The sequence below is a fragment of the Oncorhynchus gorbuscha genome, linkage group LG10 (assembly GCF_021184085.1).
Source record: "Oncorhynchus gorbuscha isolate QuinsamMale2020 ecotype Even-year linkage group LG10, OgorEven_v1.0, whole genome shotgun sequence".
Lineage (NCBI taxonomy): Eukaryota > Metazoa > Chordata > Actinopteri > Salmoniformes > Salmonidae > Oncorhynchus > Oncorhynchus gorbuscha.
Genome location: NC_060182.1, coordinates 91,703,058 through 91,730,629, shown reverse-complemented (window position 1 = coordinate 91,730,629; position 27,572 = coordinate 91,703,058). Strand labels below are relative to the sequence as shown.

At 43.6% G+C, this 27,572-nt stretch overlaps 3 protein-coding genes across 3 annotated transcripts; 2 read left to right on the top strand and 1 right to left on the bottom strand.

Moving 5' to 3' along the window:
• Positions 1 to 570: 570 nt before the first annotated feature.
• Positions 571 to 21,152, bottom strand: alkbh1 (alkB homolog 1, histone H2A dioxygenase). The gene is made up of 6 exons (XM_046367461.1): positions 20,985 to 21,152; positions 10,338 to 10,446; positions 8,831 to 8,993; positions 8,429 to 8,519; positions 1,845 to 2,038; positions 571 to 1,212 (listed from the first exon to the last, which is right to left on the bottom strand). Exons 1-6 carry the CDS (start codon positions 21,120 to 21,122, stop codon positions 750 to 752), a joined length of 1,158 nt encoding a protein of 385 aa, XP_046223417.1. The 5' UTR covers positions 21,123 to 21,152; the 3' UTR covers positions 571 to 749.
• A 73-nt stretch (positions 21,153 to 21,225) lies between these two features.
• Positions 21,226 to 24,315, top strand: LOC124046745 (SRA stem-loop-interacting RNA-binding protein, mitochondrial-like). Its single transcript, XM_046367468.1, has 4 exons — positions 21,226 to 21,404; positions 21,857 to 21,915; positions 22,702 to 22,809; positions 23,847 to 24,315. The coding sequence occupies exons 1-4, from the start codon at positions 21,341 to 21,343 to the stop codon at positions 23,916 to 23,918; spliced, it is 303 nt and encodes a 100-aa protein (XP_046223424.1). The 5' UTR covers positions 21,226 to 21,340; the 3' UTR covers positions 23,919 to 24,315.
• A 359-nt stretch (positions 24,316 to 24,674) lies between these two features.
• Positions 24,675 to 27,204, top strand: LOC124046739. The gene is made up of 3 exons (XM_046367460.1): positions 24,675 to 24,826; positions 25,004 to 26,388; positions 26,533 to 27,204. Exons 1-3 carry the CDS (start codon positions 24,675 to 24,677, stop codon positions 26,922 to 26,924), a joined length of 1,929 nt encoding a protein of 642 aa, XP_046223416.1. The 3' UTR covers positions 26,925 to 27,204.
• Positions 27,205 to 27,572: the final 368 nt, after the last annotated feature.

The following is a 27,572-nucleotide window of genomic DNA, read 5'->3' as shown; positions in this document are numbered from 1 at the left end:
CTATGATGTCAGTCTGCATACAGTCTGTAACCCCCTGTATAAACTCCACTATGATGTCAGTCTGCATACAGTCTGTAACAGCTGACCCTCACATAACTCCACTATGATGTCAGTCTGCATACAGTCTGTAACAGCTGACCCTGTATAACTCCACTATGATGTCAGTCTGCATACAGTCTGTAACATCTGACCCTGTATAACTCCACTATGATGTCAGTCTGCATACAGTCTGTAACAGCTGACCCTCACATAACTCCACTATGATGTCAGTCTGCATACAGTCTGTAACATCTGACCCTGTATAACTCCACTATGATGTCAGTCTGCATACAGTCTGTAACAGCTGACCCTGTATAACTCCACTATGATGTCAGTCTCCACTAACATCTGATGTCACTATGATGTCAGTCTGCATACAGTCTGTAACAGCTGACCCTCACATAACTCCACTATGATGTCAGTCAGTCTGCATACAGTCTGTAACAGCTGACCCTGTAAACTCCACTATGATGTCAGTTTGTCTGTAACAGTGTAAAAGTCTGTAACAGCTGACCCTGACTCCACAATGTCTTTAAACACAATGTCACATTTATTACAACATCACCATGCGAAATTATCCAGAAATAAATATTCATCATAAGGAGGTAACGCTGTACAATAGAACTCTCATCATAACGGTCTTCTGGTACTCCTCTTAGACCTGTTAACATTTAACAGTCCATACATGTAACCTCTATTGGTGTGGTGTCTCATGAGTCACTCCTCCTCCTCTTCAGTCCCACATTCTCTCCTTCCTGGTTGTCATGGTACCCATCCGTGTGTCCCGCGTCTATTCGTTTGTCTGTCGTGTCCATGGCGGGGAAGGCCTGGCCAGACCCAAGCACCTGTCTGATGGTCATATTCACCCTGGAGGTCTCGATGTACCTGGAGCACACCGCCCAGTCCTCCTCTGATACCGGCTGGATCAGCGTGGCCTCTCCCTGGGTATGGTCCTGTGCGAGTCCCTGGTCTGACCCTGGGCCTAGGCCATCCTCCTCCAGAGAGGGGTGTAAGGGGTCTCCCTTGGGGGCGGGGACAACGCGAGGCACGGCGTGGTAGAGGAGGCGGCTGTGTCCTGACATTACCATGACGTCACCACTGTGCATGTACATGGCGGTGGGCGGGTCTTCCCTCTGAGTTCCACCAAGCAGGAAGACGGCGGATTGGCCGAAACTGAGGTCAATCAAAAAAACAAAACAAAAACACAAAAAAAAGGAGGGGAAGACACGTATGAGGATAACAACAACAAGACAAACAGGAAATGGTCAATAGCAACTTTCACATGCAGAGTAACACATCCAGAGAGTATTAATCAAAGAGTGTCAATTTGTAATTTAGGATGAATTGAGACAATATTCAATGAGGGAGTTTGATTAAGCTGGCCCGGGTTTTGGCCCGTCACGTGTCCGGGCGAAGCCGGTGTTGGAGGCGCGCCCTGCTCAAATGGAACAGTAATCTGTGCCGCTCGGTCGTATTGTCAACAACGCAGCATGGTACATCTCTTGCCCCCAAAAAATCTGTTTGAATTTTCAAACTGGTTTTCTTAAGGAAGGCAGATTAAGCATTTAAAAAAAAATCAAAAGCAATCTGTTGCATGTGAACACACAGAATCCTACTCATCACTCCATGTGCTGAACCTACGTCAGTTTTGCTTTGAGCCGACTTCGCCATTGGTCAGAACGGTGCACCCGGCTCACACCCAGAAGGCATTCAGGTTCCAAATCGAATGAAATCAACGCTAACCCGGTTCACTCACTGAAAGCTGTGGTTGGTGGGTTAGTACAACAAGCCCCTCCTCCACTCACCTGAATGACAGGAGGGGTCTAGTGTGGTCCAGCTCTGATTCGTCTACGTGGATCCCGAGTGACGAATCGGAGCGGTAGTAGTTGAGGATTCCAGCTTCTGCGCTGAACCCAGGGAATTGGCAGGCTGCGGCCACATGGACAGATATAGAGTGGAGATCTGATGGGAACAGAGTGTAGTGATCTGCTGAGTATGTCTGCAACAGAAAGAAGAGAAGAAGAAAAAATAACTACAACAATGTCATTTCAGGGAAGAATCATAACATCCATGTTGCACAAGCCTTTCAGTGGTCAGTCTCGGTCTCGGAGGTCAGTCTCGGAGGTCAGTCTCGGAGGTCAGTCTCGGAGGTCAGTCTCGGAGGTCAGTCTCGGAGGTCAGTCTCGGAGGTCAGTCTCGGAGTCTCGGAGGTCAGTCTCGGAGGTCAGTCTCGGAGGTCAGTCTCGGAGGTCAGTCTCGGAGGTCAGTCTCGGAGGTCAGTCTCGGAGGTCAGTCTCGGAGGTCAGTCTCGGAGGTCAGTCTCGGAGGTCAGTCTCGGAGGTCAGTCTCGGAGGTCAGTCTCGGAGGTCAGTCTCGGAGGTCAGTCTCGGAGGTCAGTCTCGGAGGTCAGTCTCGGAGGTCAGTCTCGGAGGTCAGTCTCGGAGGTCAGTCTCGGAGGTCAGTCTCGGAGGTCGGTCTCGGAGGTCGGTCTCGGAGGTCGGTCTTAGGGAGATCAATGTTCTCTTACTGAAGTCAGTCAGCAAGCCAGTCAGCTAGCCAGTCAGCTAGCCAGTCAGCTTGACAGTCAGCTTGACAGTCAGCTAGCAAGTCAGCTAGCAAGTCAGCTAGCCAGAAAGCCAGTCAGCAAGCCAGACAGCAAGCCAGACAGCATGGGGAGGGGGTGGCATTATTTCCATTAATAAACAAACAAACTCTATGCATCTCTTCCTGGTTAGTGATGGGGGGCATGCACTCAGCCACACGTGCAATCCCAGGATAATTACTGTGCTGCTGTCCTCTAAACACATGGATTAGCTGGGGGGGGGGGGCATGCTTAAAATGCAGCGATTGTTGTCAGACATTTGGCAGTGTCGGAGCCAGGATGGGAGCTAATGAATCTGGTGTAAAACTCCTGACTGATTTAAAACGGGACAGACGACTAAACACGTTGGATGTCATTAGCATATAAACGAGACAGGCAGGCGCCTGCACAATTACAGATGACCTGACCTGAAAGGAGAACACCAGGCTAATATGATCCAAACAACCCTGTGATCTCTCACACACACACCTCCAATATTTAAAACACAGAGAACACCACTGTGTACATACAGTATTCATGTCCTGTTTGAAGTGATGACTGTTCCATCTACCGTTGTAACATAATGGAGACCGGTGATGTGGTGGATGGAGGACATGTTTAAGATCTTTAGCATATGTAACTGGTGCACTGAGTCATGCACTGACTGCTGTGGTATCAATGGGTCAAATCAAAATCAAATCAAATTGATTTATATAGCCCTTCGTACATCAGCTGATATCTCAAAGTGCTGTACATAAACCCAGCCTAAAACCCCAAACAGCAAGCAATGCAGGTGTAGAAGCATAGAAAAACTCCCTAGAAAGGCCAAAACCTAGGAAGAAACCTAGAGAGGAACCAGGCTGTGTGGGGTGGCCAGTCCTCTTCTGGCTGTGCCGGGTGGAGATTATAACAGAACATGGCCAAGATGTTCAAATGTTCATAAATGACCAGCATGGCCGAATAATAACACTGCAGAACAGTTGAAACTGGAGCAGCAGCACAGTCAGGTGGACCGGGGACAGCAAGGAGTCATCATGTCAGGTCTTCGCCTCACTAGTGACGTCATTGTCAGATACGTAACATGGTGTCGTCGAGACATTTATTTACGATCTACTCTCAATATAAAAGGCTCTGCTCTCACTTTTCTGTGTTTTATGATCTGGACAGATGATCTGGACAGTACATAGAAATATGACATTGATAGAGTAATATAAAGAAATAATTGTCCTCTCACTGTCAACTGCAAACCACGAGCGACTCAGCAAACTTAACTTGTGTAAATATTTGTATGAACATAAGATTCAACAACAGACATAAACTGAATAAGTTCCACAGACATGTGACAAACAGAAATTAAATAATGTGTCCCTGGGGGGGGGGGGGGGGGGGGGGTTAAAATCAAAAGTAACAGTCAGTATCTGGTGTGGCCACCAGCTGCATTAAGTACTACAGTGCATCTCCTCCTCATTGACTGCACCAGATTTGCCAGTGCCTGCTGTGAGACGTTACCCCACTCTTCCACCAAGGCACCTGCAAGTTCCCGGATATTTCTGGGGGGGGGGGGGGCACTAGCCCTCACCCTCCGATCCAACAGGTCCAAGACGTGCTCAATGGGATTGAGATCCGGGCTTTTCGATGGCCATGGCAGAACACTAGCATTCATGTGTTGCAGGAAATCACGCGCAGAACGAGCAGTATGGCAGGTGGCATTGTCATGCTGGTGGGTCATGTCAGGAAGAGTCTGCAGGAAGGGTACCAGATGAGTGAGGAGGATGTCTTCCCTGTAACGCACAGCATTGAGATTTCCATGCAAAGACAACAAGCTCAGTCCGATGATGCTTTGACACACTGCCCTAGACCATGACAGACACTCCACCTCCAAATAGATCCCACTCCAGAGTACAGGCCTCAGTGTAACACTCCGACCATCACCCCTGATGAGACAAAACCGCGACTCGTCAGTGAAGAGCACTTTTTGCCAGTCCTGTCTGGTCCAGCGATGGTGGGTTTGTGCCCATAGGCGACGTTGTTGCAGGTGATGTCTGGTGAGGACCTGCCTTACAACAAGCCCTCCGTCCAGCTTCGCTCAGCCTATTGCGGACAGTCTGAGCACTGATGGAGGGATTGTGCGTTCCTGGTGTAACTCGGGCAGTTGTTGTTGCCATCCTGTACCTGTCCCGCAGGTGTGATGTTGGGATGTACCGATCCTGTGCAGGTGTTGTTACATGTGGTCTGCCACTGCAAGGATGATCAGCTGTCCATCCTGTAACACTGTCTTAGGTGTCTCACAGTACAAACATTGCAATTTATTGCCCTGGTCACAGCTGCAGTCCTCATGCCTCCTTGCAGCATGCCTAAGGCACATTCACACAGATTAGCAGGGACCAGGCATCTTTCTTTTGGTGTTTTTCAGTCAGTAGGAAGGCCTCTTTAATGCCCTAAGTTTTCATAACTGTGACCTTAATTGTCTACCGGCTGTAAGATTAGTGTCTTAAGGACCATTCCACAGGTGCATGTTCATTAATTATTTATGGTTCATTGAACAAGCAGGCGAAACAGTGTTTAAACCCTTTACAATGAAGATCTGTGAAGTTATTTGGATTTTTATTAATTATCTTTGAAAGACAGGGTCCTGAAAAAAGGTTATTTCTTTTTTTTCTTTTTCTTTTTTCTTTTTATTTTAGATTAACATGTTTGACTATTTGGCAAGAAGTGTAATTCCTTCCTGACAGGAAGTGGACTGACATGAACTTCAGTTGAAAAATGTTTTCCCTCCAGAGTCGGAGATGTGGGAACTCATATACATACATCCACGTTATATAAAAGTAGAAAAGACACGGGTTCAGATGAAGGGAAGGAAACAAGGAGAGAACACCTAAAACAATTGAGAAGCACCCATAGAGTGGGTTTGGTCGACCGAGTTAGGCTTCATTGTAAATAAGAATTTGTTCTTAGCCGACTTGCCTAGTTAAATAAAAAGTCATGTTATTTTTTAAAGAGAGTGACAGCTCTACTAAGACCATTGAGATGCACCCATAGAGTGAGCTTTACCTAGACCAGGGGGTATTCAACTCTCACACTATGAAGTCTGGAGTCTGCTGCTTTTGTGTTCTACCTGATAACTAATTGCACCCACCTGGTGTCCCAGGTCTAAACCAGCCCCTGATTAGAGGAGAACCACCCACCTGGCGTCCCAGGTCTAAACCAGCCCCTGATTAGAGGAAAACCACCCACCTGGTGTCCCAGGTCTAAACCAGCCCCTGATTAGAGGAGAACCAGCCCCTGATTAGAGGAAAACCACCTGGTGTCCCAGGTCTAAACCAGCCCCTGATTAGAGGAGAACCACCCACCTGGTGTCCCAGGTCTAAACCAGCCCCTGATTAAAGAACCAGCCCCAGGTTAAACCAGCCCCTGATTAGAAGAACCACCCACCTGGTGTCCCAGGTCTAAACCAGTCCCTGATTAGAGGGGAACCACCCACCTGGTGTCCCAGGTCTAAACCAGTCCCTGATTAGAGGGGAACCACCCACCTGGTGTCCCAGGTCTAAACCAGTCCCTGATTAGAGGGGAACCACCCACCTGGTGTCCCAGGTCTAAACCAGCCCCTGATTAGAGGAAAACCAGCCCCTGATTAGAGGAAAACCACCCACCTGGCGTCCCAGGTCTAAACCAGCCCCTGTTTAGAGGAGAACCACCCACCTGGTGTCCCAGGTCTAAACCAGTCCCTGATTAGAGGGGAACCACCCACCTGGTGTCCCAGGTCTAAACCAGCCCCTGATTAGAGGGGAACCACCCACCTGGTGTCCCAGGTCTAAACCAGTCCCTGATTAGAGGGGAACCACCCACCTGGTGTCCCAGGTCTAAACCAGTCCCTGATTAGAGGGGAACCACCCACCTGGTGTCCCAGGTCTAAACCAGTCCCTGATTAGAGGGGAACCACCCACCTGGTGTCCCAGGTCTAAACCAGCCCCTGATTAGAGGAAAACCAGCCCCTGATTAGAGGGGAACCACCCACCTGGTGTTCCAGGTCTAAACCAGCCCCTGATTAGAGGAAAACCAGCCCCTGATTAGAGGGGAACCACCCACCTGGTGTTCCAGGTCTAAACCAGCCCCTGATTAGAGGAAAACCAGTCCCTGATTAGAGGGGAACCACCCACCTGGTGTCCCAGGTCTAAACCAGTCCCTGATTAGAGGGGAACCACCCACCTGGTGTCCCAGGTCTAAACCAGTCCCTGATTAGAGGGGAACAATGGGGGAGAAAACAAATGCAGTGGAACTGGCTTCGAGGTCCAGAGTTGAGCTTGAAGCACCTAGACAATTGAGATGTACACAGAGAGAGAGAGAGAGACAGAGTTCTACTAAGACCCTTGAGATGCACCGATAGTACATAGTGAATAGCAACGTGTATGCCCCCGCTCACCTGAGGATCTGTCTTGATCAGCCATCTCTTTCCTGTGTTTGAGGGCAGCAAAATCTACTTGTCACTTAAATCTCGCTAGATTGATTGCTTGCTTTCATTTTACTCCTCTCCTCTTTCATACTCTTGCTTGTGCCTGTAGTTTTTTTCCCCCCGTTAACGTTATGACCCACTTTTTAAAAATCTCCCGTTAACATTATGACCCATGGACATGTTTGTAAGGACCTGTAAAAACACCCAGGTAATGGCAAGAATGGGTCCAATGGAATACTGTACATTATCTTTCTGTTGCATCTATAATAACACTACTCTTACATCACAATACATATTTTTTAAGTAATTTAATACAGTTGTAATGTTAACCAATGAGATGCCTTGAAATGGCTAGAATGGGTCCAATGGAATACTGTACGTTATATCTTACAAGAACGCTAAAGCTTCGTTGGGGATTAAACGCATAGTCTCGACACTTACATCACAATAAAGATACGTTTGTTTTGATGCGTGTTCATTTTGTTTTTGTGGAATTATTAAAGTGACCAATGATTTTAAGTTTGTGTGTAACCAGCAGCCTCTCGGTGTTAGTGACGGCTGTTTAACAGTCTGATAGACTTGAGATAGAGACTGAAAAACAGCTTCTCGGTCCCAGCTTTGATGCACCTGTACTGGCCTCGTGGAATGGATGAACATAACTTTATTTGTTTTATCACAAATTAATTTTAAAATACCTGATACCTTAAGAAAATGTATATGAGTGAATTCTAAGATTATTTTTGCTGTTGAATATTTGAATTCCTACCAGACTCCCTGAACTCAACTCATTGTCTGTGCCAATAAAACGTTTTATGTGCTATAATTCAGTTAATATCTGGTGGATTAAAACACATCTAAACGTTTGGAGTGACATCCATTGTCCAACTGCTGAATTTATTAGAATTGTTTTTAAAACCTTTTAACAAGGTATATGACTGTTGAGAGCTAGAGAGAGAGAGAGAGAACGCTCTACATAAAACCATTAAGATGCACCCATAGTGAGAGAGAGATACAGAGAGAGTGAGAGAACGCTCTACATAAAACCATTAAGATACACCCAGAGTGAGAGAGAGAGAGAGAGAGAGAGAGAGAGAGAGAGAGAGAGAGTGTGAGTGAGTGAGTGAGTGAGTGAGTGAGTGAACGCTCTACATAAAACCATTAAGATGCACCCATAGTGAGAGAGAGATACAGAGAGAGAGAGAACGCTCTACATAAAACCATTAAGATACACCCAGAGTGAGAGAGAGAGAGAGTGAGTGAGTGAGTGAGTGAGTGAGTGAGTGAGAGAACGCTCTACATAAAACCATTAATATGCACCCATAGTGAGAGAGAGAGAGAGAGAACAGACAGAGCTCTACCTTGGTGTCCCAGTTGTAGTGATAGCCCAGGGTCACCCAGCGAAGCTTCTCCAGCAGTGTCTTGGGCTCCCTGACCCTCGAACCTGTCTTCCTGTGGGGAAATCACACCAGGCTCAGACATCGGCTAAGGGCTAAAAGGAATGCTACCCATTCAAGTCAATTGATTACATTAGACATCCTACCTCTTTCACATGTATCAAATGTTAAATTTAAACCTTCAAGGCTGAGAAAGAGAGAATTATCAAATATAGTCTTTTGACTGAATCGGGTCTCTCGGCAAAATCTAAGGTGGAAGTTCCATTCTGATAAATTATTCATTTTTCACTCAAATAATAATGGGAAATAGACACACGACACTCCAGCAGCATGTCCTCTGGTGCTGACAGTAGTTAGTCTATTTACCGGAGCGCGTCTGCACTCCTCCCCCAGATGTCTTGTGTTTCCGTGGGTGTCATGTGCATGTCCAGGTTACACACGTTGGGTTTCTGTGGGTAGGTCTTCAGACACTGTCTCACCCAGTGCTGCTGGGAGCCTGGCAGGAACGGGTTGGATATAAAGATGAACCCTGGAGGGGAGGGGACACACACACACACACAGGAATTACTACATTCAATTCAATACAACTTTATTCAACCCCTCAAGGGCCAGGAAGGTACATTAACAACAGATTAGGGGGCTGTCGAGACTAGTGGTGTACTGGAGGTCAAACATCACAAGCATTTACCTAGCCTAACACGCCCATCCACATGGCTCCGGCCAAACGCCACATCCACTAGTGGTTTTTCTGCACAATGAGTCTGGATTTGCTCTCCTCCCCAACGTTTTGTAGACCGCGAATACATTTTGACCATTCTGATTGGTCCCAGAAACCGATGGGTTGGGCCAAACCCGAATCAGGATTCACGTAATTGGGATTAATACTATGATTGTTTAGGGATGAACCAATGACTATACATTTGTCTTGTACAATGTCGCTCATTTTGACATCGGCGCAAACAACTTCTAGGACGGCAGTTTCAGACAATGTATGGAGCGATCGATGGAGCAGCGAAATTAAATTCAGGAGAAGTTAGCAAGCAAGCATTTACCCACCTTTTGTGGAAAAATGCATTTGAAAGTATAGGGAGCGTTACTTTACTCACTGCGAATGGCAATCAGCATTTAAACTCAGATATTTTACCACTATATCATTGGTGAAGACCTAGGTCTAGAGTTAAAAAACAAAATAAACTAACATTCATCTTTATTTTTACCTTTATTTAACTAGGCAAGTCAGTTAAGAACAAATTCTTATTTTCAATGACGGCCTAGGAACAGTGGGTTAAATGCCTGTTCAGGGGCAGAATGACAGATTTGAACCTTGTCAGCTCAGGGATTTGAACTTGCAACCTTCCTGTTACTTGTCCAACGCTCTAACCACTAGGCTACCCTGCCACCCCACATCTATAAAAAGTAACATCTTACATACTGACTAATATATATATATATATATATATATATATATATATATATATATATATATATATATATATATATATATATATATATATATATATATATAAATAAATATATATATATTTTTTTTTTTACTTACAAGTACAACATATCAGTGGAGGCTGCTGAAGGGAGGACGGCTCATACTAATGGCTGGAACAAAGTAAATGGAAACCATGTGTTTGATGTATTTTAAACCATTCCACTCCAGCCATTACCACGAGCTCGTCCTCCTTAATTAAGGTGTCACCAACCCCCTGTACTACATATCTGAATCAGTTCAGACAGGAGTCAAGACTAATATTATAAGGAAATTTGTTTCCCATCATGGTCCTAGAGAGTTAAAATGATGTGCAGGATTATGTTACAGCTCAGCATAAAAAAATAAAAAAACTCCACTAGCCTAATATCCTACCTGGATAACCGTGCAAGCCAAAGGCTGTCCAGTCTCTGATGGGGCGAAGGCCCGCCCTCCTGGCCTCAGCATCACTCACTGCAGCTGGGTTCAGTTCGGTGGGAAAGACCTGTCAATCACCATCACATCGTTTCATTAGGTCAATCACATCAACCAGAGTGTAGTGGCTTCCTTTCCTCTTTACCATAGCCACTGCCCAAGCCTGAAGCGGGGTTGTTTGGTACGCATACAGTCCACACTCAAGGTTTCCAAACGGCCAAACATTCCATGACATCCAGGGATATGGTGCAACAAAAATGTTTATTCTTCTTATATCTAACAAATAAATGAGTCTCCAATCAACTTAAAGCACAAAATACTTGATATGGAAAATACATATTATGACCTATATGTCTGTATGTCTGTATGTCTGTATGGTCAAAAAACTATACCGCTCCCACGTCTAGCAAGGACTCTCTCTCCCGAAGGCCCAACTTCCTGCCTTTATCCTAACACAATTACCACAATACAATGAACAGGCAAGGGGGGCCAAATGTCCGAGTTACACTAACAACAAATTAATATATCTCAATCGGGTAAATATAAATCATAAAGGTACGTACCTAATATTTCATCATTTACATTCATATTTAATATATTTACACAAATATACATGGAGCTCCATATGTTCGGTCTTTTATACAAATATGTCCAAATCGGCTCTAACAAACCGGCCCCTAATTGTTGACTGCACTGAAGGCACAACAATTACTTAATATTCAAACATAGAGCCAATACACAAAACATTCTATACCAGAGCACTATTACAGTTTATAGCTATATACAAGTATACAAGGTACCATATAGGAAAATAGTCCATAGATCTCAATCTGAGTTGAAGTGTAAAGGTGTTCAACTTCAAAAAATGTCAAGAGTGATGTCCAAAAATGTATGACATCAAAGAATGTAAGAGTACGACATCAACGAATCAGAGGTGCACGTGATTCTAAGATGGAGCACTGTGTGTGTGTGTGTGTGTGTGTGTGTGTGTGTGTCACTCCGTCGCCTCGAGGAGTAGACAGAGTTTGTTGATAGGTCTCTGTAAGATATTGGTCTTAGTCTTAACCATGACGCTCCGGACAAGACCTTTGGCCCCTGGCAAAGCCTCCACCACACGCCCCATTAGCCAAGAGTTCCTTGGGGCGGTGTCATTGACGATGACTACGAGGTCACCAGGACTGAAGTTTCTCTTAGTTTTGTTCCACTTGTTCCGCTCCTGCATAAGTGGAAGATACTCCCTGATCCATCTCTTCCAGAAGAGGTCAGTGATATATTGTACTTGCTTCCATCTCCTTCGTGAGTATAGGTCGCTTCTCTGGAATAGTCCTGGTGGCAGGACTGGCTTAGCTTTCAGATGAAGCAGATGGTTCGGAATCAGGGGTTCTAGATCATTAGGGTCATTTGTTACAGTAGTGATTGGTCTGTCGTTCATAATCGCCTCAACTTCACACAAGGCTGTCTGCAAAGCCTCATCATCCAGTACTTGCTCTTTAAGGACTGAATAGAGGATATTTTTCACCAGTCGGATCAACCTCTCCCATATCCCCCCATGGTGGGCTCCAGAGGGAGGGTTGAATGACCATGTCACTCCTTCCTTTAGTAATTCATTTTGAATCTTGTTGTGATCCAGCTCTTTCATAGCTTCTCCTAGCTCTCTGTGTGTTCCAACAAAGTTGGTGCCATCGTCTGTTCTGATACTTGTTACTGGGCCCCTTCGACAGATGAACCTGCGCAGGGCATTGATGCAGGAATCAGTATCCAGATAACTAGCAACTTCTAAATGGACAGCTCGACTCACAAGGCAAGTAAAGATCACACCATAACGCTTCACATGAACGCGGCCTCGCTTCACCTCTATGGGGCCGAAATAATCTATGCCCACATGGGTGAAAGGCGGAAAATCAGGTGACACCCGATCTTGTGGAAGGTCGGCCATCTTCTGTTCTCCAGCTCTAGCTTGCATCCGCCTGCAAAAGACACAGCTCTTAAGGATCTTCCTTGCTAAAGAGTTGGCACAGGGTATCCAATATCGCTGGCGAAGTCTAGAAAGCATGTGACCTCTCCCAGAGTGGCCAACCTGCTCATGGATGTGGAGTAAGATCAGTCTAGAGATGTAAGAGTCTTTGGGCAGGATCATAGGATTCTTTAGTTCCGTAGGCATAGCAGCTTTGCTTAACCTTCCTCCTACTCTCAGAATCCCATTGTCAACAATTGGATCAAGCTTACAGATTGAGCCACTTCTCTTGGCACATTGTTTTCCTTTCACAACTAGTGCAATTTCTTGTTTAAAGTGATGCCGTTGTTCAAATCGAATGATGACCTTTTCTGCTTCATCTAGGTTGTCCACAGACAGACTTTCTTTTCCAAACGTCAGTTTGAACTTGTCAATTTGTTCCTTCAGTGAGTTTGTCAGACTCTGATCTGGTCTTGGATCGGTTTGAGTGAGAATTTTCCTTTTCTGGCTTAACTGTAGAAGACGTTTCTTCAGTTTCAGCATCCAGGCAACTGCTTTCTTCAAGCTGTTCCATGTTGAATAGTACTCAATCAGTTTGCTGGTTGGACTCTTTTCTTCCACACTTGTATGGTTTATGATTACGTCTTTTCTCACCTCTGGATCATCCGGAGGGATGGAGCCAATCTCCTCGGGGACTTTCGGCCATTGAGTTTCTGTTTTCTCCAGGAATTCTGGTCCTTTACGCCATCTCTTTGAGTTCAGGAACATTTCAACATGTAATCCTCTTGAGGCATCATCGGCTGGGTTGTGTTTTGAGTTCAAATATCTCCACTGTTTTGCTTTCGATAGGTCACGGATCATAGCAACCCTATTAGCCACAAAGGTATGGAATCTCTTGGTATCATTGCGGATGTATTTTAGCACAGACTGGCTGTCCGTCCAAAAAGTTGACTCCTCAAGTTCAATCTGGAGCTCCAACCTTAACATCCTGTCCACTCGCACTGCCAATGTTGCTGCAGCAAGTTCCAGTCTGGGGACTGTCATCTGCTTGAGTGGGAGTCACCCTTGATTTCCCCAGTATGAATGCAATGTGAACCTTTTCCATACCGTTTGTGAACCTAAGGTAACTTGCCGTGCCATAACCTTGTTCACTTGCATCACCGAAGTGATGCAGCTGTGCAGTCTTGACTTGACCAAAGTTCTCAGGCATCATACACCTGTATCTGGAATCTGGAGAGCTGGTCCAGCTCTGAGAGCCATCTCTGCCATGAAATAGAGTGTTCTTCAGGGATGACTTCGTCCCATCCACACTTCAGCTTGCAGAGCACTTGAAGAATTTGCTTTGCCTTTAATACAAATGGGGCGAGGAAACCTAATGGATCATAAATAGAGCTGACAGTTGAGAGAATACCTCTTCTTGTAAGGGGTCTGTTCTTGACAGTGACTCGGAAGGTAAATGCATCACTTTCAATGTTCCATCGGATTCCAAGTGCTCTTTCAACAGGCAGCTTTTCTCTGTCCAGGTCCAGTTCTTTTATCTGCTTGGCTTTGTGTTCATCAGGGATAGAAGCCAGCACAGTGCGGCTGTTGCTGACCCACTTGGTCAATTTGAACCCACCCTGAGAGCACACATCCCTGAGGTTTTTCGTGAGAGCTATGGCTTGTTCTTCTGTGGCCACTGACTTGAGGCAGTCATCAACATAGAAGTTGGACTTGACTGTTTGAATTACCTCTTCATCGTACCTCACAGTTGTCTTCTGCAGTCCTTCGCAGTGCAAAGTTTGCACAACTTGGAGAGGATATAGCACCAAAAAGATGTACCGTCATTCTGTACTCCTCCAATCTTTTGTTAGTATCACCATCCGGCCACCATAGGAATTGCAGGAAGTCTAAGTAATCTTCATGGACACGTACTTGATGGAACATTCCTTCGATGTCTGCCATCATGGCAATGTGCTCTTGCCGAAATCTTAGCAAGACTCCTATAAACGTGTTTGCCAGGTCAGGGCCTTGAAGGAGTTCACTGTTAAGAGATATACCTTTATATGATGATGAACAGTCACAAACACTACTCGTATCGTTCCTTTGCGCTTATGGTGAACGCCATGGTGTGGTATGTACCATACCTTGCCTTTCTCTCTGAGGAGCTGTTCTTGTGGTACCTTCTCGGCGTAACCTTTTGTTATCATCTCTTCCATGAAGCCTTTGTACTCTGCAGCGTAACCTTTGTCCTTCTTGAATTTCCTGATAATATTTAGAGCCCGCTGCTTTGCCATGTCACGATTGTTTGGCAGGACTACGTCTTTTTTGCGAAAGGGCAACGGTAAGTAGTAGTGATGGTCTTTGAGGGTTATGGAACTTGATATGATCTCCATAAACCTACAATCCTCAGCTGACATCTCACTTTTCTCTTCATACCCTCTCTCAGGGAAGTCATGGTTGTACTGATTTACAAGAAGAACCCCCAGGTCGGCAATTGAGATACGATTGGCCATCACCGTAGGATGCCCAGATTCTTCTGCCATGGTACAATTCTTAAGAGGACCGTTCATCACCCATCCAAAGAGAGTTTTCACTGCATACGGTCCGTTGCCTTGGCTATTTATGATTTTCCAGGGTTCCATTGCCTTTGGAGCATTTACGCCAATCAGGAGTTCGACGTCGGCGTCAATTTCCTTCAACTGAACTTCTTTCAGGTATGGCCACCTTTTGAGATCTTTCTGAGTGGGAATGTTCTCTCTTGTCACTGGGATCTTATTTTGGGTGTAGACCTTTGGTAATGCAAGAAATGTGTCACCTTCCACATTGCCAATCTCTAATCCAGATATCTCAAAGCTCTTGGTAGGACTCTCCTGCCCCATTGTGCGTAGCAGAATTTCAGTCTCAGTGCCTTTAGCTTGCAACTGCCTCATGAGTCTCTCCGTACAAAATGTTGCTGAGCTACCAGAATCGAGAAATGCATAGGTTAACGTAGACTTGCTTCCATTTGCCATCTTTACTTGAACTGGCACAATCGCAAGTGCACAATCTGTACCGGCCCCGGTATCTTCACCAGCTTCCAGTGAAACAAGAGCACTGCTGACAGTCTCCTCCCGCTTTACTGCTACACCCCTCGTATCTGCCTTCAGAGATCTAAATCTCTCTCTTCCTTCAATGTGCAGGATAGTGGGGTGCCTTCTTTGACATTTCTGACAGGTCATCCTTCTTTTACATTCTTTGCTTAAGTGTCCTCTCATCAAACAGCCAAAACAAAGGCCTTTTGATCTCAGAAACTCAATCTTGGCTTCATGTGGCTGTGCCTTCACCTGTTGGCAGTCGACCAGGAAATGCTCACCAGTGCAAAATACACATGAGATACTGGGAGCATCAGAAGGGTAGGTGCATGGTTTCTTGATTTTGAATGTTTGTTCTTTTAGAGGTTTTTCCGAGTTACAATCTGCCAGTACATCTACTGCAGTGGCAAAGCTGCTTCCCCTACTCTTGGACTTGAACTGCTGTTTAAAGTCAGCTTCTGTTTTGGTTTTAAAAAACCTTTTGTTGGTCAGGGGATCTTGGATATCTCCGTACAACGGATCCTGCAGTATTTTGGCCTGTTTTTCCATGAACGTCACAAGGTCACTGAACTGGGCCCTCAGGTGGCTTCTCTCTAAAATATCACATGCCGTAGACCTCCATTTTTCCCTTAGTTTGTAGGGAAGTTTTGAAATGATCAACTTTATGTTGGAGGGAAGATTAAGCTCTTCCATGTTCTGTAGGTCTTGCATAGCGTTACAGCATCCTCTAAGATAGAGTGCAGAGCCACCCAGTCCCTTTCCATCATCCGGTTTGATGTTTATCCAGTTCCAAGCTTTTTCCATGTAAGCAGTGGTGACTTTGATTTCATTGCCAAAGTGTTCCTTTAACAACCTCTTAGCCTCTGCATAGCCTCTTCTGGCTTCCATATGCAGACAACTACGGACCAGGTCCTTGGGCTGACCAGAGGTGTACTGTTCCAGGTAATAGAGCCTATCCTGGTGACTGCTTGTCTTATCTTCTATTCCATGCTCAAATGCATGCATAAATGGCCTAAAGTTTAGAGGATCACCGTCAAACATGGGTATCTCCCTAACAGGGAGTGTGGCCTGTTTGTGCTGTAGTACAAGGAGGTCAGCAATTTCATTCTGCCTTTGCATGACAGTAGTGAGGTTATCATGGCTGGTATTATGGCTGATACCCGCAGTGTTGATTCTGTGTTGATTGCTAGACCTCGATGTTGGCTGCTGAAGGGTGTGGTTTATGACTGTTTTCTGAATAGGTTTTGATGGCTTTGTGGTCGGTTGTTGTAAAACTCTTTGTAGTGGGGTCTTTGGAACTGCACCTAATGCAGAAAATGCAACAGGTGATGGTTCAGGTTCCTTATAGACCTCGGGTTCCTGGTTCTCATAATAAGAGTTCATTCCATCTTCTTGGCTTAGAAAATGGGCTGCCACAGAATGGGATTGAGAAGTTGACTCAACACTCTCCAGGACCTTCAGTTTGGCATTATATGCTGCTATGTCCGTTTCCAGTGCCATTTTTTCCATCCTAACATTCAGTTGAGCTTTCTGTTGTTCCAGTTGAGCTTTCTCCAGTTCCAATGCATGCTTGTCCTGTAATGATGCTTGGCGAGCTAGTAGAGCTGCTCGTTCTGCCTCAGCTTTTAGGCGTGCAGAGGACACTGAGGAAGCAGTTTTAGAAGACTTTGTTTTACTTGATGTTTTTGACACATTGGAAATGCTGTCGTGTGGTTCAATGAGCGTTTGTGGCTCGATTTCAGCTTTTTTCCATATTTCCACCTCTTTCAGGAAATGTTCATAAGTTCTCATTCTTGGTTGATAATAGTTAATGCTCTCCTGTTCGTGTTCCTCCTCTGTGACCAGCTCTAGCACAGAATCATGAGCATTCTTAAAGTCATTGAGAACAGCATGGAATGCTTCAAGACTCTCATCCACAGTTTCAATGTTTCCTCCATCAACAAGAAGGGCTTTTATTTCATTCATTTTGCGTGTACACACTCCAAGTTTGCCTCTCCGGGCTGCATAGAGTGAATTTAGATGCTCCTCTGCCCTCTCCAGTGGAGTCTTATTTGGGATTTCATCCTCCATCATTCACTTTTAGTTCACTCAATTTACAATGACACAGTTGTTGGTTTTTGATTGTTAAACGTAATGCCCCTTTAGACCTCCTTTAATGCTTTAAAACACAGTCCTCCATTTCAGCATATTGACCCATTTTGAATTGAACATGTGCAAGTTCGGCATTTTAGATGCGTTTTAAACATTTCATCCCATTATAAGTTGTCCCTTCAATGAAGTTTAAACACGCAGTATATTTAGGTCCTTAGATTGCAATTTGTTGCGTTGATGCATTGCATTTCCACGTTAGGCCAAATATTAGACATAAGATTAGGCTACATTGTGCGTAGGATCTCAGTGTTTCCCAAACTTAAACTTCTTAATTGTTTTCACAACGCTGTGTTTTGAATACCATTCCCAAGTTTATCAAACATTCCAATTAAAAGCACATTTGCGCTTCCATAATATGCATGATCAAATGATCGCATTGAACAGGGCAGCTCATTCATTCGCAGTGGTTACTCACGGCTGGCGAATTCTAGGAGTTCAAATCCTTCCAAGCGAGCTGTCCTTACGATCCGAATGCAATTACAAATAGAACAATATCCAGCGTGTGTCCGAACCGGAGATTTCCTTCCGATAGTAATCCTTCGCGGAGTTTTTTGACTTGATTGTAGTGGCTTCCTTTCCTCTTTACCATAGCCACTGCCCAAGCCTGAAGCGGGGTTGTTTGGTACGCATACAGTCCACACTCAAGGTTTCCAAACGGCCAAACATTCCATGACATCCAGGGATATGGTGCAACAAAAATGTTTATTCTTCTTATATCTAACAAATAAATGAGTCTCCAATCAACTTAAAGCACAAAATACTTGATATGGAAAATACATATTATGACCTATATGTCTGTATGCCTGTATGTCTGTATGGTCAAAAACTATACCGCTCCCACGTCTAGCAAGGACTCTCTCTCCTGAAGGCCCAACTTCCTGCCTTTATCCTAACACAATTACCACAATACAATGAACAGGCAAGAGGGGGGGCCAAATGTCCGAGTTACACTAACAACAAATTAATATATCTCAATCGGGTACATATAAATCATAAAGGTACGTACCTAATATTTCATCATTTACATTCATATTTAATATATTTACACAAATATACATGGAGCTCCATATGTTCGGTCTTTTATACAAATATGTCCAAATCGGCTCTAACACAGAGTTCATAGTGGGCATACACACACACACACACACACACACACACACACACACACACACACACACACACACACACACACACACACACACACACACACACACACACACACACACACACACACACACACACACACACACACACACACACACACACACACACACACACACACATATATAAATATATACACACACACACGCACACGCACACGCACACACGCACACACGCACGTCTCGGAGGACCTGAGCCCTAGGACCATGCCCCAGGACTACCTGACATGATGACTCCTTGCTGTCCCCAGTCCACCTGGCCATGCTGCTGCTCCAGTTTCAACTGTTCTGCCTTACTATTATTCGACCATGCTGGTCATTTATGAACATTTGAACATCTTGGCCATGTTCTGTTATAATCTCCACCCGGCACAGCCAGAAGAGGACTGGCCACCCCACACAGCCTGGTTCCTCTCTAGGTTTCTTCCTAGGTTTTGGCCTTTCTAGAGAGTTTTTCCTAGCCACTGTGCTTCTACACCTGCATTGCTTGCTGTTTGGGGTTTTAGGCTGGGTTTATGTACAGCACTTTGAGATATCAGCTGATGTACGAAGGGCTATATAAATACATTTGATATATATATACACATATATATATATATATATACATACATATATATATATATATATATATATACATATATATATATATATATACATACGTGTGTGTGTGTGTGTGTGTGTGTGTGTGTGTGTGTGTGTGTGTGTGTGTGTGTGTGTGTGTGTGTGTGTGTGTGTGTGTGTGTGTGTGTGTGTGTGTGTGTGTGTGTGTGTGTACATACATATATATATCCGTTCAAAAGTTTGTGGCCACTTAGAAATGTCCTTGTTTTTGAAAGAAAAGTACATTTTTTAATCCATTAAAATAACATCAAATTGATCAGAAATACAGTGTAGACATTGTTAATGCTGTAAATGACTATTGTAGCTGGAAACGGCTGATTTTTAATGGAATATCTACATACTGTAGGCGTACAGAGGCCCATTATCAGCAACCATCTCTCCTGTGTTCCAATTGCACATTTTGTTAGCTAATCCAAGTTTATCATTTTAAAAGGCTAATTGATCATTAGAAAACCCTTTTGGTAATATGCTGGCACAGCTGAAAACTTGATTAAAGAAGCAATAAAACTGGCCTTCTTTAGACTAGTTGAGTATCTGGAGCATCAGCATTTGTGGGTTCAATTACAGGCTAAAATGGCCAGAAACAAAAGCACTTTCTTCTGAAACTTGTCAGTCTATTTTTGTTCTGAGAAATGAAGGCTGTTCCATGCGAGAAATTGCCAAGAAACTGAAGATCTCGTACAAAGCTGTGTACTACTCCCTTCACATAACAGTGCAAACTAGTTCAATAAAAAATAACTGTCTCTAACCAAAATAGAAAGAGTGGGAGGCCCGGGTGCACAACTGGTCAAGCGTACAAGTACATTTGAGTGTCTAGTTTGAGAAACAGACGCCTCACAAGTCCTCAACTGGCAGCTTCATTAAATAGTACCCGTAAAACACCAGTCTCAACATCAACAGTGAAGAGGTCCATCAAGGCACCCTGCACTTCTCTGATTCAGAGGGTTAAATGCGGAAGACACCTTTCAGTTGAATGCATTCAGTTGTACAACTGACTAGGTATCCCCCTTTCTCTAATAAACTGTATTATTTCCCGAGAAGTCGTAGTGGGAAGACCACACACACCACAGCACAGCGTGGCGTGACTCCAAGTTTACATCTGTATGATGGTTATATATAGTTTACACTGACATATCTCGCATAATTTGTTTTACCGTAAAAAACATCATTTGTCTAAAGTATTTTGTTTTGTCAACATTTGCAAAGTTTACTGACATGTTCTGTTTCCATCAAGCCTGTCATTACATTTGTATCTGACTTGCATTAAAAGGTTGGAGACTGGTTTCTGACTGAAGCAGTTTGCAAAGTGGAAGATGATTACTCTGAAAATTACGGTTTATTTCGTGGAAATTGAAAGACCCGTGATTGTGTTTTAGTTTCTGAAAATCTGAATCTAATCGCAGTTGTTTTGCTGTTAAGTTCTCTAATAAAACGAACAAATGGCGAGTGACACGCCCACGCAAAAGTGATAAATGCACTGCAATTTATCAAAGAGTTGACTTCGTATGACAGCACATTAATTAACTTTCTAGGTGTTAATTGTATATCAGAAGGAAATATGGTTGTACTTTCGAACTAGTTAGCTACAGCCAGTAGTATTATACCAGGAAGTGTGTCTGTTTACACATCAATATTTAGTTGTTAGTTAGCTATATTTGGAAACTCTCACCTTCTCATGTTTCACAATTTTCGAGAAGTCAATGACATCCCTGAGATCTGGTGGAGGATTTCTTCGCTTGTAAAATTTGAACAATTTTCTAAATGCATCTTCTCCATGCTCCACCATGGAGGCCGCCATCTTTGTCATCACTAAAATTACCTTTCAACTCTAAAATGTACAACAACAAAAAAAATAAGCAAAACATTAAAAAGCATAGCATGTTAAATATGTAAAGTAAAGCTTTGCTTTCAGTGATTTTAAGTCCATATTTGAAAAATGAACAGTTAAATAACACCGGTGTGTGTTAAGTCACGTGACTCGGGTCAAAGGTAACTTCTAGCTAGTTAGCTTTCCAAGGACGCAACATGGCATCGTCTAAGAAGGTTTTTGAGGTGTTTGTGTCTAAAATACCATGGACCATTGCAAGCAGTAAGCATGCTTTTAAAAAAAATGTATATTGGAAACAAAATTACTGTATGTTGGCTATTTTATGCTAGGCTATGAGCTTTTGTAGGCGTCTTTATACATCATGCTGTGTGACTGCTGCCTTGACATTGCTGCTAGCCAAGCTCACTAGCTAACTATGTGTGGCTGCGTCTTTCAGCTAACCTTATTTTAATTTAACCAGCCTTTCTGTCTTTTTTTTTTCTCATCAATGCTCATTTGACATTGTAGTTGTGCCGATTACTAAGTTGTGGGGCTTATTGCAGCCTAATGATGTGGGCAATGTATGTCAATGAGATAGTTGGCATCAGCTGGCTAGCTAAACCATCATTGTCTGTGTGTATAGTCAAAGATTAAGACCACGTCCTCTAGTACAGTCATTTGCACTATAGATAACATACAGTATAACCTATAACATGTTGTCATTATTTTTTCAGAGGACATGAAGGAGTACTTTGGGCAGTTCGGGCAAGTCAAGAAATGCCTACTTCCTTTTGTAAGTACACTTTTTAACAGATTGTTTAATAAGTGAGAAACCCAGCCCTCTGATATCACAATGTGTATCTTCATTTGACCTAGCTGCCAACCAAAAGTAAAGGAAACACACTAGTAAATAAGCAATTGACATCCCATCAAACAATGTATAAAAATGCCCAGTTGCCCATGATGTTGGCTAGAAGACGAGATCTCAGTGACTTTGTGTGTGTGGTGTCAGTTGAACACTTATAGGAGATTCTGGAGAGGCACCTGCGACAGTTTTCCACCATCATCAACAAAACACCAAATGATGGAATTTCTCATGGAAGAATGGTGTCGCATCCCTCCGATAGAATTCCAGACACTTGTAGAATCTATGCCAGGGTTCATTGAAGCTGTTCTGACTCCTGATGGCCCAACGACCTATAAGACACTTTAAGTTGGTGTTTCCTTTATTTTGGCAGTTACCGGTATATCAAATCAAATTTATTTATATATCCCTTCGTACATCAGCTGATATCTCAAAGTGCTGTACAGAAACCCAGCCTAAAACCCCAAACAGCAAGCAATGCAGGTGTAGAAGCACGGTGGCTAGGAAAAACTCCCTAGAAAGGCCAAAACCTAGGAAGAAACCTAGAGAGGAACCAGGCTATGTGGGGTGGCCAGTCCTCTTCTGTCTGTTTCGGGTGGAGATTATAACAGAACATGGCCAAGATGTTCAAATGTCCATAAATGACGAGCATGGTCCAGTAATAATATATACCACAACCTCTATATTCACCTCACAATGTCTATCTTCTAACAGGACAAGGAGACAGGATTCCACAGAGGCTTCTGCTGGATCGGCTACACGTCCGAGGAAGGCCTGCACAATGCTCTCCAGAAAGACCAACACATGCTGGAGGGAGCCACGGTATAGTTTGTTAGCTCATGTCTTACCTGAACTGGGGTGTGTTCACTTGGAACCAAACCAAATGGATATAAACAGAAGCAAATGGAATTAAACATGTAGGGACTAACCTGAGTTCCTTCCAATAGAAACTTGTTTTTGTGGCAACATATGTTTGGAGTAAACTGTTACCGTTGCAAAACGTTTTGCAACTGTTTGCTACAGTGTTTGCCTAATGAAAACACCCCTGTTGTTGTTGACTGTTGTATTCTTAGTATGGAATGTATGTTGATTTTCTCCATTCTAGTTTGAAAGCTAACTTCAGTCTCTAACGTCAGTGGTCTGAAATCAAATGCATCCCATCAGGCAGTGTGATATCACTCCCCTTAAGGGAATTACCATGTCCTTAACCCCTTAGTCTATTTCCATGGACCCATGGAAATCTAATTAGCATAACATAAATCCTTCAGTTTTAAGGTAGAGAGACCTTGTTTTTTTTGTTGCATCAGATGCATCTCAATCCACCGACGTTGCACTTCCGCATCGGCAGTCAAAGAGAGAGAGCGGTGTTTGTCAGACCGTGAGACACCATGAAACATCGGTCTTCTCACACCTGTAGCGACTTAAGTTTGGGCTACACACTAGTATGGCCCTTCTCTAGGTTGCCCACAGGCCTCACAAGACTCATCTGAAGGTCCCCCGGGAACCAGTTTGAAAAATGAATGGAAGTATATTTTTAGACAATTTAGGGGTTAAAAAAAATATATAAAAAATATTCAGATTTTTCTTTTATCTTTCAGATATAGGATAGACACTTCAGAACAAACTTCTTTAGATTGTATTTTGGGACTCTGTTGTTCCATATAGTGAGTCTGTTATTCAATGAGTCCAAATGTACAATTTTCACTTTAAAAAAAAAAAATCAAATACCTAAATGATCCTTGGTATGATCTTAAATAATTCCCAAAAATATTGTAGAACACCTCCCCTCCCCTGTCAAGACTGTAGATGGTTTTAAACAAGCTAAACATGTATTTCTCTCTTCCATCATCTCCTTTCAGCTTCAAGTTCAAAGAAACAGAAAAGTGTTTGCGGGACAGAAGACAAACAAAGAGGTGGTGGAGGGATGGTGAAGGGTGTGTGTATATGAGAGGGTGTATTAAATACCTTTTAAATAGAAACAGAACTAGGCCATTCAACATTCATTTTTTAAGTTTTTTTTTCATAGTACGATGTCTTCATATTTTATTGTAATTTGTCAAAAGAAAGACTCATGATTACTGTGTCTGTTTTGCATGTTGACAAAATGGTTGAAGGGAGAAGTGCGTTCCTTTTGGCACCCTGTCAGTAACTGCATATTAAGACAGACGACGAGGATGATGGCAGGATCTGTTATTGTGCTTCTATCATGATTATTGATGGCTGCTTTACACAACCTCTGCATCTGTCTGTATTAAACTGACTAGGCTTATCACTTTTCTCAAAGTCTGGCATCACACTCGACTTAATAAAAATGACATTTACAATTTACTTTCTCATTCCTTTGTGTGTGTAGTGGGTTTAATCTGAGTGTCAGTACATTTCAGAGGTGTGGATTTGAGTCACATGACTTGGACTCGAGTCACAAATATGACTTGCAACTCGACTTTGACACCAATGACACTTGACTTGGACTTGAGCCTTATGACTCGAACTGACTTGATATCCTCCCCAAACCCAAATATATAAGACGCTATTTGAAAAATAAAGTATTTAGCGCATCAACTCTCCATTTAACAGATAAATTTGAATCGGACAGCAGCCAATCAAATTGTGCCAGCGGAGAAAAAGTTGTGCGTGGCAATACAGAGGAACGTCTGCGGGTGAATTCAGATTGAGCCATTGGAAAGATGATACCCAAAATTATTATTTTCGGATATACAGACTACACTGTAGTCAACAAAAAACGGATTGCAACTTGCAAAACATGCGGGAAAAAAATTACAGATGGAGGGGCAACAACTTCCAACTTTGTTCGACATTTGAAGCTGCACAAAGAACGGTAAGTCGTGGCAAATATATACCGGGCAGCTAAATATAACTGCTAGTATAGCATGTAGGCGAACGTAACGTTAAATCAATGAGCCTCCACACAGTCAGCCAGTGCGGAAACGTGATCTTTGCACCCAAGATTGTGCTTACTGCCCCGCTCAATTATTTTTTTTAAATGTGTTTACAGATTTGAACAATACCAGATGAACAAAAGTGTCACAAGTGAACCACAACAGTCTCCAATCTCACAGTTCATGGAGACCCGTGTAGGGCAGTACAGCATGAATCATACACAGCAGAAAGCCATCAACAATGCAATACTGTCCGACCTGGTTATCGATTGCAACTTGCCTCTGTCTGTTGTGGAAAACAAGAGTTTTCGTCACTTTCTGTCAGTGGTTGACAGTAAGTACAGCCCAGTGTGTTGTAGAACATTGACATCAAAAGTAGAGAACCTCGCTACAGAGAGACGTTCAAAACTGAAAACTCAGTTGAGCAACACAGACCATGTTTCAGTCACAGTGGACATTTGGTCCGACCGAAAGATGAGGGGGTTCCTTGGTGTCACTGTGCACTGTATGGAGAAAGATGGAGAGAGGCTACAGCTCAAATCCAATCTCTTGGCCTGTGACAGCGTCAAAGGCCCACACATGGCCGAAAGAATCTGTGAGCAATTTGAGGCCATATGTGGTGAGTACGGGATCAAAGATAAATTGGACTATATCATTAGTGACAATGCTGCCAACATGAGAAAAGCATTCACGGTGTGCTTCCTCATTGAACAAGAAGATGAAGTACATGACGAAGATCACCTTGATGACCCAGAGCTCTGGAATGACCTAACCCTGGAAGACCAGCAAACAGTGGATGCTACTATTACAAAAAAACAGCGGTTGCAGTGTTTTGCCCACACTCTCCAGCTGGTGGTGGGAGATGGCTTGAAAGAAACAAAAGTGATGACTCCTTGTCTTTCAAAGTTATTAAAAATCAGCTCACTGCTACATACAAACACAACATTCAAAGAGGTGTTTGAAGCTGAATTTGGGGAAAGAGGCATCCCTGCTGCTGTCAACACAAGGTGGAACTCAACACTGAGACAAGTGAAGGCAGTTGTTCAATGTGACCATCGAAAGCTCAGTCATGTTCTAGAAAAGGCTGGGCACAAGGAGTTGTTGTTCACCGTACGGGAGTGGAATAAGTTGAAGGAGTTGGTGGACATCCTGAAGCCATTTGGAGAAGCAACAGATATGACACAGGGGGAGAAGATCGTCACAATCAGTTCTGTTGTTCCCTCGGTCCTGTCCCTGAATCACCACCTGGAGCAGCGGAAGCCTCACGTCCACTTCCTGAGCGGCCTGGTCAGAAGTCTCCAGGCATCCCTGAACAAAAGATTTCTTGGAATCTTCATCAATGTGAAAATGGCCAGGACACAAGATGGAATCACTGCCCCATTTTCAGATCCAGTCTACCTCAAAGCAGCTGCCTTGGATCCAGCTTTTTCTCTGATGTGGGTGGAGCACCATGTGCTGGTCAAGGAGGAGGTCAAGGAGGAGGTGGCACAGAGAGTGAAAGGTAAATATTGAGTTTAATGTAACTTTTTCTCAATTTAATCCAATTGACTGCAACAATAATACTTCTTCAGTTTAACCCACTGCATCACCAATGCTCTAATACCGGCCATTTTGTTTTCTGCTATGCTTTCACATGTTTTGCCAGAACTGATTCTGGAAGATGCTACATGGACTGAGCAAGCTGTGCCTCTTGTTGATGAGAAAGAGCGAGAGGACTATAGTCTCGGACAAGAAGATGGGCTGTTTGCAGCATACTGTAAGAGGCAGAAGAAAGCTGTTGGGACCTCTCCAGCACTACAACTAAGTCACTACCTTGACATATGTGAAGGACAGAATGCCCTCTTGTTCTGGGCAATGAACAGGAAGGCTCTTCCTTCACTGTGCCGAGTGGCCGTCAGGGTCTTGGCAGTGCCTGCCTCCAGTGCTCTGGTGGAGCGTGTCTTCAGCCATGGTGGGATCATACCGCGACCTCATCGTGCACAAATGACTGACAGACTTTTAGCGAATTTGCTCTTTTGCAAATGCAATGCATCATAGGGCCCTGAGATAAGAGGAAAAAAATGAAACTATGCATTACACACACACACACACACACACACACACACACACGTTCAGGTTTTATCTCCCATCTTTGGGATTTTTGTTTTTTTTCTCAGACAGTCAGGCCAGTGTTGAAATTGTCGGCCTACTTGAAGTTCAGTATTGGTTGTTTTGATGTACCTTTTTTAATAAATCATTGTAGCTTTATGGCAGGATTGTTTTAAGTGTATATCTGGAGAGAGAGCACTAGAATATTGTTTTGTCTCATGGAAATATAAAGTTTATTTGGAAAGTAATAAATCTTTTTTTAGAAGGACTCATGATTTGCATAAATGTAATATACTATTACTCATTAAATATGAAATGGTATTACATTTGGTGAAGAGCACATTGACTTGTTTAGGACTCAACTCAAAGTTTAGACCTTGCCTGTCTTGACTTGAGACTTACTTGTGACTTGGTTCCACCTCAACATTTCAGTAATTTCTTAAATATAACATTTTATGACTTGCTTGATATTAAAGTTAGGGTAATAGGTAATGTTTATTTTTACATATACCCCAGTTCACTGTGCTGGGAGTAGGATCTTCGTCAAACTTTAAAGACAAATCCACCTTTCTCTTCTGCTGCCAGTATAGGTGTCTA

Excerpts from the sequence above, each read along its gene's own strand:
- alkbh1 (XM_046367461.1), bottom strand. The coding sequence starts at position 21,122 with ATGACAAAGATGGCGGCCTCCATGGTGGAGCATGGAGAAGATGCATTT. Across the intron at positions 10,447-20,984 it reads AAATTGTGAAACATGAGAAG|GTCTTTCCCACCGAACTGAA; the intron begins GTGAGAGTTTCC and ends GGTGATTGACAG. Across the intron at positions 2,039-8,428 it reads ACTACAACTGGGACACCAAG|ACATACTCAGCAGATCACTA; the intron begins GTAGAGCTCTGT and ends TTTCTGTTGCAG.
- LOC124046745 (XM_046367468.1), top strand. The coding sequence starts at position 21,341 with ATGGCATCGTCTAAGAAGGTTTTTGAGGTGTTTGTGTCTAAAATACCA. Across the intron at positions 21,405-21,856 it reads ACCATGGACCATTGCAAGCA|AGGACATGAAGGAGTACTTT; the intron begins GTAAGCATGCTT and ends TTATTTTTTCAG. Across the intron at positions 22,810-23,846 it reads ACATGCTGGAGGGAGCCACG|CTTCAAGTTCAAAGAAACAG; the intron begins GTATAGTTTGTT and ends ATCTCCTTTCAG.
- LOC124046739 (XM_046367460.1), top strand. The coding sequence starts at position 24,675 with ATGATACCCAAAATTATTATTTTCGGATATACAGACTACACTGTAGTC. Across the intron at positions 24,827-25,003 it reads TTGAAGCTGCACAAAGAACG|ATTTGAACAATACCAGATGA; the intron begins GTAAGTCGTGGC and ends ATGTGTTTACAG. Across the intron at positions 26,389-26,532 it reads GGTGGCACAGAGAGTGAAAG|AACTGATTCTGGAAGATGCT; the intron begins GTAAATATTGAG and ends ATGTTTTGCCAG.